Source organism: Sceloporus undulatus, chromosome 1, assembly GCF_019175285.1.
Source record: "Sceloporus undulatus isolate JIND9_A2432 ecotype Alabama chromosome 1, SceUnd_v1.1, whole genome shotgun sequence".
Lineage (NCBI taxonomy): Eukaryota > Metazoa > Chordata > Lepidosauria > Squamata > Phrynosomatidae > Sceloporus > Sceloporus undulatus.
The window spans coordinates 21,189,182-21,204,698 of NC_056522.1; the positions used below are offsets into that span (position 1 = coordinate 21,189,182).

At 40.6% G+C, this 15,517-nt stretch overlaps 1 protein-coding gene across 1 annotated transcript in view; it reads right to left on the reverse strand.

Annotated features, from left to right (window-relative positions):
- Window positions 1–4,863: 4,863 nt before the first annotated feature.
- Window positions 4,864–15,517, reverse strand: part of ABHD12 (abhydrolase domain containing 12, lysophospholipase) — a 54,292-nt gene continuing 43,638 nt past the window's right edge. The window contains exons 10-13 of the mRNA XM_042478690.1: window positions 14,912–14,994; window positions 11,689–11,767; window positions 10,120–10,247; window positions 4,864–6,425 (exon numbers count right to left, since the gene is read on the reverse strand). Coding sequence (XP_042334624.1) covers window positions 6,386–6,425; window positions 10,120–10,247; window positions 11,689–11,767; window positions 14,912–14,994 — 330 coding nt within the window. The 3' untranslated portion in view covers window positions 4,864–6,385. The remainder of the gene's footprint in view (window positions 6,426–10,119; window positions 10,248–11,688; window positions 11,768–14,911; window positions 14,995–15,517) is intronic.

The window sequence follows — 15,517 nt, forward strand, 5'->3', positions numbered from 1 at the left end:
AACCCATTTGTATGTATTCGCAGATGACCACTCGAAGAAATATCGTTACAGGTATGCAACCTGTCCATCTCTCAGTCCACAAGGACTCCCTAGGCAACATACAAATAAAAACAAAATATTACACAGATAAAAATATTACTTTCAGAATTTTTTTAAACAATCTAAAAACCGACTCTAGAGCAAAATTGTTGCCCAAGACGCCTTATCCACAATTTATATTTGGGGAGAGAAAGTAAGAAATCAGGTTCCATTTTTTTTTTTTAATTCGCCTTCTCTATTGGGTGCAAGCATAGACAAAAACCCGATTTGAGGTTGCTGGAGCATAAAGCATCACCAACATAATCATGTTGGAGATCTGGAGAGCAAGGTCTTCTCGATTGGCCACCAATCAAATGGTCAGTCAAATGTTCTTTTTTTTAGTGTAACTATGCAAAAAATTTCACTCTCACATTCTGGGTTTGTTGTTCACACTATGGAACCACATCTGCACATCCCTGGACAGTCTGCTGCTCACACATGCCAGAACTCAAATAAAGATGGTGTTGATGGTGTGAATGCATTTGGAACACTTTCAAGGAATGCAAAGTTTTATCCTGGGTCTATTTGCATCGGTTATTTATACTGCTGATGATGCAAATCTTTAAAAGTTAAGTAGGTTTTTTGGCACATCCCCCCCAAACTTAATCATGTGCATTCGAAATGCATACAAACAATGGAGATTCAACTCAGATTCATCCTGGATTATTTTCATAGTCTGAATTAGGCCCAAAATGCTGGAGAAAAAAGGCACTTGATGTCGCTTTGTGTCAACATGCATAGAAGTACTGCTGTAACCCCCACCTCGGCCCGCTTTTGCCTACAAGAGGATTCCAATCATAATCTGTCAGCATGCTTAGTGTATCTGGCAAAATGGCCTGTGCACCAGAGCAATATATAAAAATTAATTTAAGAGCTCACTCATTGCTGCAACAGACTGTAGCTGGCACTTTGTTAATGATGTATGTGTCAGGCAAATTACTTGCCATAATGCAACATGTGTGTTGCTGACAGTGGTGGAAGTGGAGCTGAACATAAAGCAATGTTGCAGGTGTACACTGCACATTGTGCACTGCACAGTGGCACCCAGCCAGACATGTATTGTGCCATGTTGTTATTCCACACAGTGATACACAGTGCGGATGTAGCATATCTCTGTAGGTGTGTCCGTCAACTTCAGCGGATGGCAAGGCCCAGATTTTTAAATGGATGTGCATGCACATGGCTGTGCATGCCCATTGAAGAGCATGGACTTAAGGACCCGCATTTTTTGCTAACAGAGGGTATCAGGGATGGATCCCCCGTGGATAGCAGAGTACTGTATGTGAATATTTATAGTAAACTGAGGGGCTATTGGATTGCATAGTCTATCACAGTGAAACCTCAATAATGTATTGTGTATTGTGAAGTCGAAGGCTTTCATGGCCGGCATACATAGTTTTTTGTGGGTTTTCGGGTTATGTGGCCATGTTCTAGAAGAGTTTCTTCCTGATGTTTCGCCAGCATCTGTGGCTGGCATTCCTGAAGATGCTAGCCACAGGTGCTGGCGAAACATCAGGAAGAAACTCTTCTAGAACATGGCCACATAGCCTGAAAAACCCACAAAAAACTATGTGTTATGTATTGTTTTTTTAAAACTGTCATAGCCTCCACTCAAAAAAGGCTAAAAGATGACTGTGTCATTGCTATCTGTATATTCTTTACTATCTGATGTGGACAATATCAAGCTTGCTTTCAGCAATTGCAAACCCCTAGCAAATACAATATGTTTTCTTGCAGCCCTTGGTTTAAAACACTGTGTACCCAGTAGAGGGCAGAAGGCTTGCAATAAACACTGCTAAATTCTGGACAGGAACTCAAGGACAATCAAAGAACTGTAAACTAATCTGTGCAAGTTAACACTTTTTATACCTCTGGTTGTTTAAAGTCTTTTTTCACCATACACAAAATAGCAAGCATGCAAAAGGGTGTAACAATAGCAAATACAGTTGCCCCTCCGTTTCCACGGACTTTGAATCTGCATCCCTTGCCTGCTTGTGGGCGGCAAATTGAGGAGGACAAAATGGAGCATGTGCCACTGTTCAAGGCAATGGGACTTGAACATCAGCAATTTTCCTTTTTCATTGGGGGTGGGGGGGGGTCCAGAACAGATCCCTGCAAAAATGTGACTGTATATTTCTATACAGAGGGGCAACTGTATTTTTCTATACTGCTTATCAATATGCTTAAGCACTCCCCAAGTGGCTTACGATGTGTGAGCTAACTGCTTCCAACAAGTTGGGTACTCATTTTAGCAACCTCAGAAGGATGCCAGGCTGAGACGACCTTGGAGCCCTTGGCTGGTATCGGACTCACAACCATGTGACTGAGTGAGTGGCTGCAGTACCGGCATTTAACTCTTAGAATCATAGAATTCTGCTACAACTTCTTTCACACAGTCTGTCTCAAGTGATACAAGATAAAAGTATTTTAAAGAAATAAATAAGTATTTCTGCTTAAGGCATGTGTTCATGAGACGGAATGTGATTTAAATGTCTCCAAATAATGCTCAGAATTGTTTAGGAAAGGTCATAATAAAGATCTGCATAAACGACCCACATGGCTGCAGTTTAGATAAAGTCTTATGATCAAGCTGTTGTAACAGCACACATGACAAGCTGCAATAGAACTGGTTGAACCTGGATACTAATAAAATCATGATTGTAGAAAATGCTACAGTGACAATAATGAACTGATAGAACACATAATCTGCATCCAAAAGAGATCCCTATGCATAAAGCTTATGCAGAACAACAGAAACTATATACTCTACATATTCATATTGAAAATTGCTTACTGCTTTTCATAATCAAAGTTTCAGAAATTAAGTGGAAACATAGCACAAGGTATTACTCTTAACACACACACACAAACATACACATATATATTAAAGCCCACTGGATGTGCAAATTCTTTCACAGAATATAGTCAGACTTCAGATGATAATGTGTTTCATGTTAGTGGTTGTTCAGCACCTTTTTTGGGCTAAGTGATGGGCTGACAAAAAAATACTCATTTCTGCATAGACCCAGGCCCCCAAGACAAAATACAGCTGGCAGGATTCAGGGTCCCTTTTGCCCAAACAAAAGAAAGCTACCACCAAAAGAAAGTCAGAAGTTATTTGATTTATTAAAACTACACACCTCTTGGATAAACATTTCCATTTCAATGCACATTAATGCCCTAATAACTGGAACATATGTATCAGAAGAAGCAGCACTAGTGCATGCTTTGGATCCTTATTGTATGGGAGGAGTTGACATTCCCACATTGGTTGTTACTTTTATCAACACTACAGTGTGTTGTGTAAGCAGCAGCAGCATGAACTGGAATGTTTCTTTTGTTACTACAAAACAGCCAATATCGCATTAGTGCAGTAACCTAAAGCACTGTGTGGAAAGGAGAGACAGAATTTCACAGGGCAGAGTCTAATTCAGCGATAATTGTGAATTGTAATCTTGATAGACCTCACTACAGTAGAAAAGTCTCTTATGCAAATAACAAGGTACCATCCGCTTGCTAGTATGATGAATCTGTAAGATGTATGTCTGATGCTTGCAAAATCCAGGTTTTTCATATACTGTACAGACAATATTACTTTTCTGTGCCTTCTATGTACTTCAGGATGAAAAATTCACTTATGAACACTAGTATCTAAGATTACTACACTCAATATTGCATGTTTATTGAATGACACACATCAGGGCCCTCTCCATGAAACTCAGGACTACTATAAAGCCATCTGCTCAACTGCCACACCGCCTTTAATGCTCTGGTTCATAATTACAATGCATAAATTGTCTTCTTTACCAGGACTGCATGAATGGTGAATCAGATCTTAAAGGTGGCCGGTGAAGCACATCTTGAAGTCATGTCTAGTTGCACAGTAGTGGCAAGATGGGGAAGGAATAGTAGGTTTGAGTTAAGTGCACAGAAACCATCTGTGCTCTTTCTACTCCAAATACTTTCATAGGTATTGAATGATCTTCAATTATCCCCATGTAGATTATTGTTGCTGTTGCGTGTGATGAAGTTCTTTCTCACTTATGGCAAGCCTAAGGTGACCCTATCATGGGAATTTGACACTGTGTCTTTCCATGGCCAAGTGGGGATTCAAATCTTTCTCTCCAAAGTCCTTGTCCAATGCTCAAATCATTACACCACACGGGCTCCAATGTAATTGATACAGATGGGATATTAAAAAACTGACACAGTGTTTCTTGTGCAAACAACATAATGAAATACAGTATAGATATTGCCTCAGCAAATAGTCTCATCTGTCCACTGTCTGGTATCCTTCTTGCCAAACAAAAGGCTGTAAATTTTGCAAAACTAGACACAACAGTTTTCAACTTATACAACTTCAGAGTAACCACGATATTCACACCCTTCAGGCCCTTGGACACAGTCTTTTTTCTCCTCCCTTCATGTGAGCAAGTAAACCAGTCAGGAAAGCCAAAATTATCTGTGAATTCCTTTTACAGCCCAACCAGAAACTATGGTTCATGGCTTCCAGACAAGCCATAATACAGACGCAAACTAAACTAGTCTGATAGCCGGGCTTGGTGTGGATGCAAAATATGGTTAACTGTGGCTTCATGGCTAGTTCCACCGCTCACACAAAGACAGGAAGCACAGCATCTTCATGTAGGTGAAGGAGCTTTGTACCTGATTTTGATTTATGAAGCCATGATTTTGAAGAGCTGAATACAGTCAACTTATGACTGATTTCATGAGGTACACAATGGCAATGTTGGCAAATGTCAATAAAAGAGGTAAACATGAAAATGAGCTTCAACATTTATTACCATGAGTTACCAGCATGCTGTCTGCTAAATTTCAATACAGCAGTAATTATTTTGCTACAGTAAAGAGGAGAAACTAGGTTCTATGTCTGGCATACGCCAACTAAAGGGAACATTTGAGGTTGGTCAGTAAGTTTTCACATAGCTCAAGATTTGAATAATAGTAACAGAAATACCAAGCTAAAAACAATCTTTAATTTTATGAGGGGGAAAAACCAACTGTTTTAATAGGCAAGGACTAAAAAATATAGCACTTGTTTAATATCCAGCACCTTTGACTAGTCTATATTAAAATTATATTTTCACATATATATGTTAAGATTTTCACTGTTGTTGGAGTAAGATTGGAAATGCTATTCACAGAGAGTAAGTTAAAATATTCAATTATGTAGAATCTCTTGTATTTTTTTTAAAGGGAAAGTGGGAGAAAACTTCTGACCAGCTAGCTCTAATGTACCTGAGTATTTTTTTAAAGAAAATGACAGGGCTGGGTGTGTAATCATGATTACTAAAAATGGGTATTGTTTTTCTTACTTCCAAAGTGCATATATGTCTCTCTATTAGAGAAGATTGGAAGACATCTTCACCAGAATGTAAAAACAAATATTCCATCTATTGCAGGACTCAGCTTAAAGGTATCCTCCCTTTAATAAGGGAGTCCTCCAAATAAATCTCTCTATGTGTAATTTTACATCACTTAAGGAACACAGACATATAAAGAAAATGATCTGGAAAAGAATCTTCAACAAGATGTGCCAGTATATGAGGTATAGAAAACATTTTTATATATTTATGTATGCGAGATAGCTATGAAATGTAAAAGCAAGGCAACAGAGAAAGGGAAACTTATTCACTATTAAATTATCACTACTAAATAGTTAATTTATTTCAAAGGAGAAACATCCTTCATTTCATTCTGAAATGTCTTCTTGCAAACATCCTGACCTCTTGTTTTTGTAAAGGAATTTAAAAAACCAAAACAATCCATTATTTTTACCAATTCCCAATTAGATAACTTACCGGGGGGGGGGGGGGGATTAATTGTCACTGAACTAATTTCTACAAGAGAGCAACCCGCAATCTAAGTGCAGCACTGAAGGATTATAGCAGTTACATTTTTGCAGATAATTGTAGTCTATTTGCATTTCAGAGTGCAAGTTTCTTGTCCTGTAGAGAGTTGTTGCGATCCATCACACAACTGTAGGAATGTCTATAACTTTCATAATATTTTAACCAAGTCTTTCTTGTGCTTGAACTTAATTTTTCTAATTAGTCTGTTTCCCTTCTTTAGAAGAAAAATAAAGATGGGGTGGAGGGTCAGAAGCCAACTATATTTGCTCTTCATACCTACTTCCCCAAAGCCTGGGATTCCAAAGGGATGCATAAGGAGTGAAGCAGGAATCGAAGACTCATCCAGTGCCTAGATTTTAAAACATGGCAGGTGTTTTTTTTTTTCTTTTTCTTCCTAAAAGGACACAATTTCAAGTCTCCCATGCAAGCAGCCTTCAGTGATGATGCTTATGTTCAGATTTTCCCAGGAATTCCCTAGGAAGGAAAAAAATATAAGCAATTTTTATAGAGCCAAATGTTTTAATACTTCCTCCATTTTCTTCCCACCTTTTGCAGCCAGGTGTCAGAATATTACAATCAACCTGAGTCCTTCCACACAGTCGCCCTTTACATGTAAAGCAAAAGCTCTCTTTCCAAGATGGGCTACTCATACATTAAAGAGAATACAGTGCTTAAGAGAAGACATTATCTCACTGTCTTATCAGGTTGATGCCCTGTGTTTGTAATAGTGAACCTTCTAGTAAGAACAAAGTTTGGATCTGCAAAACAGTTTGCTTGGGAAAGATACTATGACAAGCTAATAGTTTTAAAGGAAGTAACCACATAAAATAGAGGAAGGAAAAAGAATGTAGCAGCATCTTTAAGACTAAGGTCCATTACAGACCACCGCTGCTGTTTGCTCTGCGAGGGAGCTGCAGCAGCCAAACCGCACAGCTCCTGCGTGAAGCAAAAAAGAAGCTCTAAAATGGAGCTTCTTCTTGCATCGCAGTTATGACGCCACGAGACGCCAATGGTGCCCTCGCAATGTCATAAGCGCCGCGCAACGTGCAGACGCACAGCGTCCGCTATGTCAAGATGGCGGCGGCCGTGTGGAACAGCCACCGCCATTTGTCACGGAGTAGGGGCGTCTAGAAGAGACGCCCTTTTTTTAAACTGGGACGTCCTGGGGACGTCCCAAATGGCGGTATGTAACCCGCCTAAGTCTTTTTATTTTAGCATGCGCTTTCATGGATATAAACCCACTTCTTCAGATGAAGTACAACTTGAGGCTTTAATATCACTCTGTACTGCATCTCCCCTTCCCTTCCTCCTTTTTACGGCATATTACGAATGTCCTTATGTGTCCCTGAAAGAAGATGATCACCCTACCCATCTGTATCTCATCTGTTTAGCTGAGCCAAACTAGACCTGGTGGTATGTAAACATGTTGCTTTACTCGTGTATGTGCACCATTCACATATAAACCAGGATTCTGGGCAAGGGAAAAGGTGTGAGTCTATCAAAAGGGGTATTCAAGACATGGAACCCTCCTGTATCTGACTTCACATAGGCTTAGATATAAGACAGTGCAAGTGAACCAGGGTGGGGGAGAAGAAAATGGACTGAGTAATCACAAGGTGATATGGTCAACTGGGGGGCAGGAAGGAGAGGGAGACAGAAGGTTCAAATTCTCTCACCCATGAACATCTATTTCAATACAGAATCTAAACGCACAGCCACTAATGCTTGCTTTCAGCATGAATGAAGATGTGAATCCACACAGCTTCACCATCTTGTCTAGTTTCGTCTTCAGTCTGGGACCCACGATACAAACAGCTTGACAAACTGACCATCTCTCTTTTTTATGCTGTAAGGACTGCACAAACTTCAAGGCCTTCTGAACACTCAGGAAGGAGTAACGGTAAACTGGTGTTAGTATTCTGGAGCATTAGGATTAACTGACATTACTACAGTCCAGCATTGTAATATTTTGTCTCTCAATTTTGAAACTACACTTGGCTTGGCTTCCAAACTACATGTCTATAAAATCTTTTAAATGTTTGTGTGTTGTGTCTAGAAAATGTAGTGGACTCTGGCTGACCACCCAGAGTGGAACAACCTCTTATACAATGTAAATAAGATTCGATACACAAGCAGCAGCATAAAAGGGCTAATCTCAGCCAAATTTTGATTAAAATGGAATGGAAGATATGGATGACATTGCTTTCAAGAACAGAATTCCAAAGAAGCGATAATACAGCACCATAATATTCCATCTTCTTCAAATGTTGTTGTGTTTATATTACAGAAAAGAAAGGTAATTTTGTCATACTTGGTACTTAAACTATCTTAGATCCTTTTAAGTAAAGATTCTAGACATTAGTTTGGATCCAAAAGATAGCCTCGTGAATGGAAGACATTTCCACTCAAATATAAGAGGAAGTGCCCACTTCTGAATAATTATCTCCTTCAAGAGACGTTTTTCTAGAATTGAAGGGGGCTGCAGTGGGAAAGCCTGGTTCTAAGAGCTGTTCTACTTGCTGTATCAGTCACTGGCTGTACTGAGGTATCAGAAACAGGTTTCTCAGTATAGAAGTATGTTAGTGTGAGCCTTGGACTCATGCACTCAGTTTACTTGACATACAAGGAGAGTACATGAGTCCAAGGCATCATCATCATCATCATCATCATCATCATCATCATCATCTACCCGTCTCTCCCTACAGATCGAGGTGGGGAACAACAACAATTAACAGACAAACAATGATATACTAATAGTGATTTTCCCCTAGTTATGGAACAAACATGCACCTGAATATGGGATCCGAAAGTTAGTTATACAAATTAGGATGAATAAACAATGCCTTGAAAACAGCTAAGGATTGTACAATTCTGCAATGGGAAACTTTGATTATACTTGTCAAAATGTGAATCAGTGATACAATTCCTGAAGTCTGAAGATATGAGCTTGTCCTACACAAAGCCATTGAAGCTAATAAAAGTCAATTGATTTGGCACCTTGGAGATATTTCTAGGCAAGGAATTCTACACCTAGGATGCTACATCAACCCCATTCATCTGGCTTCTCAGCCAAAGAGCAAAGGAAAGGAAAATTCAGGCAGAGGAGACTGAAGCCTCATGTTTCCCTCCCTCAACACATAAGTTGCTGAGAAGCAGGGAAATGGGTCAGATTTGAAGGAGAGACCTGGCAAACTGCATCCTGCCTACAAGTTTCCCAGCCCTGTTCTAGAGACAGGGACACCTGGAGCAAAACCTCAGACAATCATCTTGTGAAACAGGCAAGTTCATACATGAGAATACTGTCCTTCAAATCTTGATTTCAAGTACACTCCTTGCTCCCTAGTAGGGAGTAAGCCTCACTGAACTTAATGGAACTTACATCTGAATAGAAATGTGCAGGATTACCATTAGACTGTTACAGTTTAGAACCAGAACTTTTAATTGCAGCAAGAAACAAAATGCAAAACAATGTAATACTGGCAATATCTTAAAATGAGCACATTCTATTACCCACAAGAGCAGCCTTCCCAACATACATCTCTCAAACCATCCCTGGCCACACATCATACCAACTGGGGCCGATGGCACCCAGGTGAGGGAAGGATGCGCCACAATGATGGCTACTCAGAATGGTAGTCCATGGAATAGTGGCCCTGGGCCACTATTCCTGAGCTGCTGATCCCTAATGAATTTATAGGAAAGAAACAATTTTAGTCAAGAGGCACAACATGGTACCAGTCACTGGCAAACTGGGAAAAAATAATTGCCAGTCTCCCACATCAGAACGTTTGGAAACTACTGCTTTGAAATATTCTAGAGCAGGAGTTCCCAACCTTTTTGAGTCATGGCGCTCTTATTTCTATGGCTGAGCTCATTAGAGGCCTACCCTGAGTATATTCTTATTCTTCTATTTCATTCAATTTTTTTTTCATTTTCCTGGAGTGGCTGTGGAGCACCTGGGAAGTGCACATGGAGCCCTAAGGACTCCTTGAAGCACAGGTTGGGAACCCCTGCTCTATAGTCAGTAATGTGGGAACACAAAAATGACTCCAGAATAGATAGCTAAACAAACTCATGTGCTCTTTATGATAAACAACATAATTTTAGCTCAATCTGTGGGAACTATATTAACAGTACAATGCACTTTATGAGGGAACCTTTTAATTACCTTAATATTCGAGGTAGGTCTGGGCTCTTGTAGATATATTTATGCCTGTAGCCTAGATCTGTGTGAAATGGAATGAACTGGACTTTGTAATCACGAAAGCTCCGAGATGGGGCAGCAATGTTATAGAGCTGTAAAAAAAAAGTTTGAAAGCAAACAAAGAGTGATGAATTAAAGAGATGTCTGACCCAGTTATATAGAAATATTAGAGCAGAAATATGTACTGTACTTTTAAAATCAACATTGATTTAGCTAATTATACAGTCTGTCCTCGCCTTACGCGGGGGATCCGTTCCGGATCCCTCCACGTAAGGCAAATTCCGCCTATGCTCGAGCCCCATTGGAAACAATGGGGCTTGTGCGCGGTGGCGCGGCGGCGTGGGGCGCAACAGGCGCGCGCGCCCATTCAATTGAATGGGACGCGCTGCCCCTTCCGCCCCGCGTGTGCCCCGCGGCTTGAGCGCGTATGCTGAAGGCCGCGTATGGCGCGGGTGCACTGTATAGCAAAATAGTACACACTGATTTTCAAAATTATTTTATGTGAGACAGTTATAACATCCTTACATACTTGTCACTACAAGTTGGTAGTTAACAGAATAATGAAAGACTAGAAGTTCAACCTACCCTTCAAGTGCATGCTTATGTATTGAAGCCTGACTCTCAAATCCTGTGTTTGTGATATCTGGATTAATACTTCACCATATTTAAATTAAATACAAAGTAGTACAACTAAAAGAAAATCAGTTTTCTGTGAAACTGTGTTACAGAAAAAAAAGCTCTGAATGATTAATCAAATATGTAAACATTTTAGTTAAAGCTGTATCATAATGTGCATGGTACACACTTCTGTCATTTGACACTTGAGCCACACAACCCTATGCAAGAAGGTTCTCTCTGCCAAGTACTGTTTTCTGGGGAGGAAACTCATGTGATATTTCTAAACAGAAAGGTGAGTCATGAAGTAACACCTTTTCATGATCTGGTGCAAAGGGCTAATTTATTACTTTAAAAGTGAGTGAAAACTCACCAGCTGGATATAAATATAATCAGCTTGGAACTTTATTTTGCATCCCTCTGTTTCTCTGACACTGCGTCCATCTTAATAAAATACCTTGTTTTTCAAAATAATGCACCTGTACTAGCAATTTCCTTGTCAGTCAGACACACGTAAGACAATTTATTTGAAGCCTGAACCTCAAGAGGGATTTAAGAATTTCTAACGCTAGGTACTAGAAGGCTTGTAGTTCCCAACCTACCCCACCCATTTCACAACAACTGAACATAAAAGCAGACAGTGGCAACTATTCCAGATCAAAAGACTAATACTAATCGCAGAGGACAAACTAATTGCATATAATAATGTAATATTACTTTTGACACCTCTCCTTTGTCTTCCTCTCTACTCAATGAAACGTCCCCTCCATTCCCAGTAATATTAGAAGTCTGCAATGCAGAGCACAACACTGAAGAACAAAAGTTGCTTCAGGTAAAGCCACTTTGCTGTTCTAATTCATTCAGGATATTTATAATTTTGGGGGGAAAACACTGGAGATAACAGATGAAAAAACACACCTTCTTTCCAAGATGAAATGGAACTACAGGATCATCTTCAGCATGAAGAATAAGCAGAGAACATGAAATGTGCTTTACACTGTAAAAGAAATAAAATTCCAAACACTAATGATTTTTTTAAAATTGTACCTATGTAAGATAGAATGCCTATGATTTCCAATTTATGTTCTCTATCTCAATCACAGTATTTCCTATATGGATGGTTTGCTACAAGATGTCAAGGCAGGGGGTTGGGGAAATATAAAGAGTGATACCCTCAGGCATAGCCTTTCAACAATTTTCTAGCTCCAATAAACTCTATTTACATAACTCAGGAAAAGATGATTCATTAAAATACAACTGCTGCTTTCCAATTAAAATGAATTGCCTCAAAGGAGTTCCTGCACAATATCACTTTCCATAAGGTATGCATTTATTTATATACAGTATGTCCCCTCATGTATTCATCTTTGTACATGTTTTCCTCACTGACTAAAGCAGGGGTGGGAATAATCTGGCCCTCCAGAGGTTGTTGGACTGCAAATTCAGCTGCCTAGCAAACATAGCCACTCTTGTGGAAAGCTAACAGTTCAACAGCATCTGGAGAGCTATACAGCATCTGGAGTATCCCTGGAACAATGGTTATCTACATATTTTTAAATTCTGTGCATATTAAAACATATAAATAATTATGTGCATAGAAAACATGTTGCAACTTTACAGAAGTGTGGATTTGAGAGGCATCTGTCTCACAAATATAGGGAAGTGCAAAATAGGCAATTTCATAAAGTCATAGTTTTTTGTGGGTTTTTCAGGCTATGTGGCCATGTTCTAGCAGAGTTTCTTTCTGACGTTTCGGCAGCATCTGTGGCTGGCATCTGAAGATGCCAAACACAGATGCTGGCGAAACGTCGGAAAGAAACTCTGCTAGAACTTGGCCACATAGCCTGAAAAACCCACAAAAAACTATGGATGCCGGCCATGAAAGCCTTCGACTTTACATTCATAAAGTCACTTAGAAGCTTGAAATCACTGGAATTCTTTCCCATGCCAGGACTGGTGTGAAGATAAAATGGAAAGAAGAAGAGCTGTGCATATCAGGCCCGTAGCAAGGGGAGGGCAAGCGGGGCACTGCCCCAGGGCCCCAAGTTAGGGTTGCCTAAAAAAATTTTTTTACAAACTTACTTTCCTGCTATTTTAGTAGAGGACACCCGGGCCACAAGGGGTTCATTCTGAGCAACAGCAGGGCCGGCGGCATGCATGCGTGCCATTGCAGCCACCAGGAGGAGGGGGGAGCTGCTGCTGGCTGCTGCATGTGGCTGGCCTGGGAGAGAAATATGGCCAGGCGCTGACGGAGGCCCATAGCGCTGCCCCCCTTCTGTCCTCACTGCAGCCCAAGGAGGATGCACCCTTGAAGGAGGAGGAAAGGAAGAGGAGGAGGGAGATGAAGCCAAGCTCCAGCAACTCCTGGTGTTGTTGTTGTTGTGTGCCTTCAAGTCGTTTTGGACTCAGGCGACCCTATCCTGGGGTTTTCTTGGTCCTCCTCTCCTTCTTCTCCTTCTTTTCCTCCTCCTTTCTCCTTTGCCTTCCTCCTCCTGCTGCTCTCCCTCTCCTCCCTTCCCCTCCTCCCTCCCCTCCTGGTGTGTGTGTGTGTGTGTGAGTGCATGTGCTGAAGCGTGGGGGGCTTTCTGGGGCTTGCCTTGGGTGGGTGCCATTGGGCCCTGGCTAGAGGAGGCCCAGAGCCCTCCCATGTTTCCCCCAAATCTCTCCATCATCCCCCAGGGATGAAAGGGGCCCTGCTCTCCTCCCTCCCCCACTTTGCCCCAAGGTGGCTCCGTCCAACAAGACCCCCGGGGAGGCTCTTCCCAAGGGTCGGGCACCTCCTGTATTGTGGGCTACAAGTCGTCTCATCATCAGGTGGTTTTAGTGGCAAGCTTTGTTCAGAAGGGGGTTGCAATTGCCTTCCTCTGAGGCTGAGATATTGTGACTTGGTTGTGTGTGAGTGTATGTGTGTTTGTGTGCCTTCAAGGGGTTTTCTTGGGAACCTTGTTCAGAGAGGGTTTACTTTTGCCTTCTTCTGAGGCTGAGAATGTGTGACTTTTCCAAAGATTTTCTTGGAAGATTTGTTCAGAGGGGGTTTGCCTTCACCTTCCCTTGAAGCTGAGAGAGTGTGACTAGCCCAGTGTGATGTTTTAATGCCCAATCAAGGGATCGAACCCTGGTCCTCCGCCACCGCTGCCTCCTGCTGCACTTCCTGAGATGCATTTAACCTCAGAGGTGCTCCAAAATCTCTATGTCTTTGAATTCTATTATTATTATTAACTGAAAGAAAGAAGTTGGTAGCATGAGCTTTCCTAAAGCCTACTTCCTCATATGCATTTAGTTTCAGAGGTGCAACAAGATCTCTATAACATAAAGATTTATATTAATGGTTTTTTAATAATAACAATAACAATAACAATAATAAAATTTATTTATATCTCCCGCTTCTCCCTTTGGATCGAAGCTGGATTACAACAGTAAAAACAAATACATACAAAATACATCAATCAAAAATATTAACGTTTTTAGCTTTTAGCTGGTTATGTCCTCCATTTTTCTCAAATGCACCACATTTTGGGGTAAATTCTGACCAACATTTGTCCTACGTTTTGGTCTAAATTTCATCCTACAAATTTTGGGTTGGGGATTGTGATTTTATGACTTTCGTTTGATGTAACTGTTATGGATTATTTTATAGAACCCGCCTCGATCCATAAGAGAGAGGCAGGCTAAAAATAATTATTATTATGATAATTATTATATTTTTCCTACATTTTTCACTGGGTTGGTGGTAGAAAATTATGGCAACCCTACCCCAAAGGAACCGCATGAGCCACATCAACACACGGCCCATGTAAACAGTGGTGTGCCAAGATGGCACCCGTGGTGCGTGGACCAGTGCGGTAGGACTCGGGACATTAAAAAACATAGGGGCCCCAAATGTACTTTCTGTCCGAGGGCCCCAAAGGCCTAGCTACAGGCCTGGTGTATATCATATTGAGATCAGTGAAGAAAAGGTAGAATGTAGATGTAACATAAATATCTAAAAACAAGGGTTGGTTTTTGTTTTTTTCATTTTGAAGGAGACAGAAGACCTATAGAAGCTGAACACATCAAAGAGGTTATCTGCCACTGGAATCTTCGTCCTCTTGGGAAAAAGAAGTAAGACTCAAGATATATATATATATATAGCTATACTTACTTCTCATCATTTGCAAACTTAATTCCACTTGATGTTATGGGGTCAAGGAAAAACCAGTCAAATCCTGGGAAATATCTATATATCTGAAGGAAAAAGTTTGCAAGCATGTGAACAACAAGCAAACTCTTCCAGTGAGAACCAAATTCTACATCATTTCTGCATAAGACTCATTTAAATATTCACAAACAGAAAAAAATCTAGCAAACAAATATAACAATGTAGCATAGCAATAATAAAAAAGGATTTCTACAAAAGCAGCTTGTAAAGCATCCAATATATACAGTACTGACTCACATGTAGCTCCAGTAAAATAGTAACTGGGAAAGGGGAAGATTGGCTTTAACCCTTCCTAAAGGAAGAAGGAACCTACTTGGCTCCTTTCCCCAATGAACATTCTGTACTGATGGACTTTTTAATTGGACAGAGTGGCAGCATCATTTTGCCATGGACAAGTGTGATGGGAAGGAAGGCAGCTCCTCCCTCCAACTTTCAGTCCAATCCTAAGGCTTGAAAGCTACTTTATGCCCACAGTGAGGGACTGAAGAACTCTCCCTTTCACACACACTCCTCATCAGTAGGAAGTGACAACACATAAAGGAAAACAAG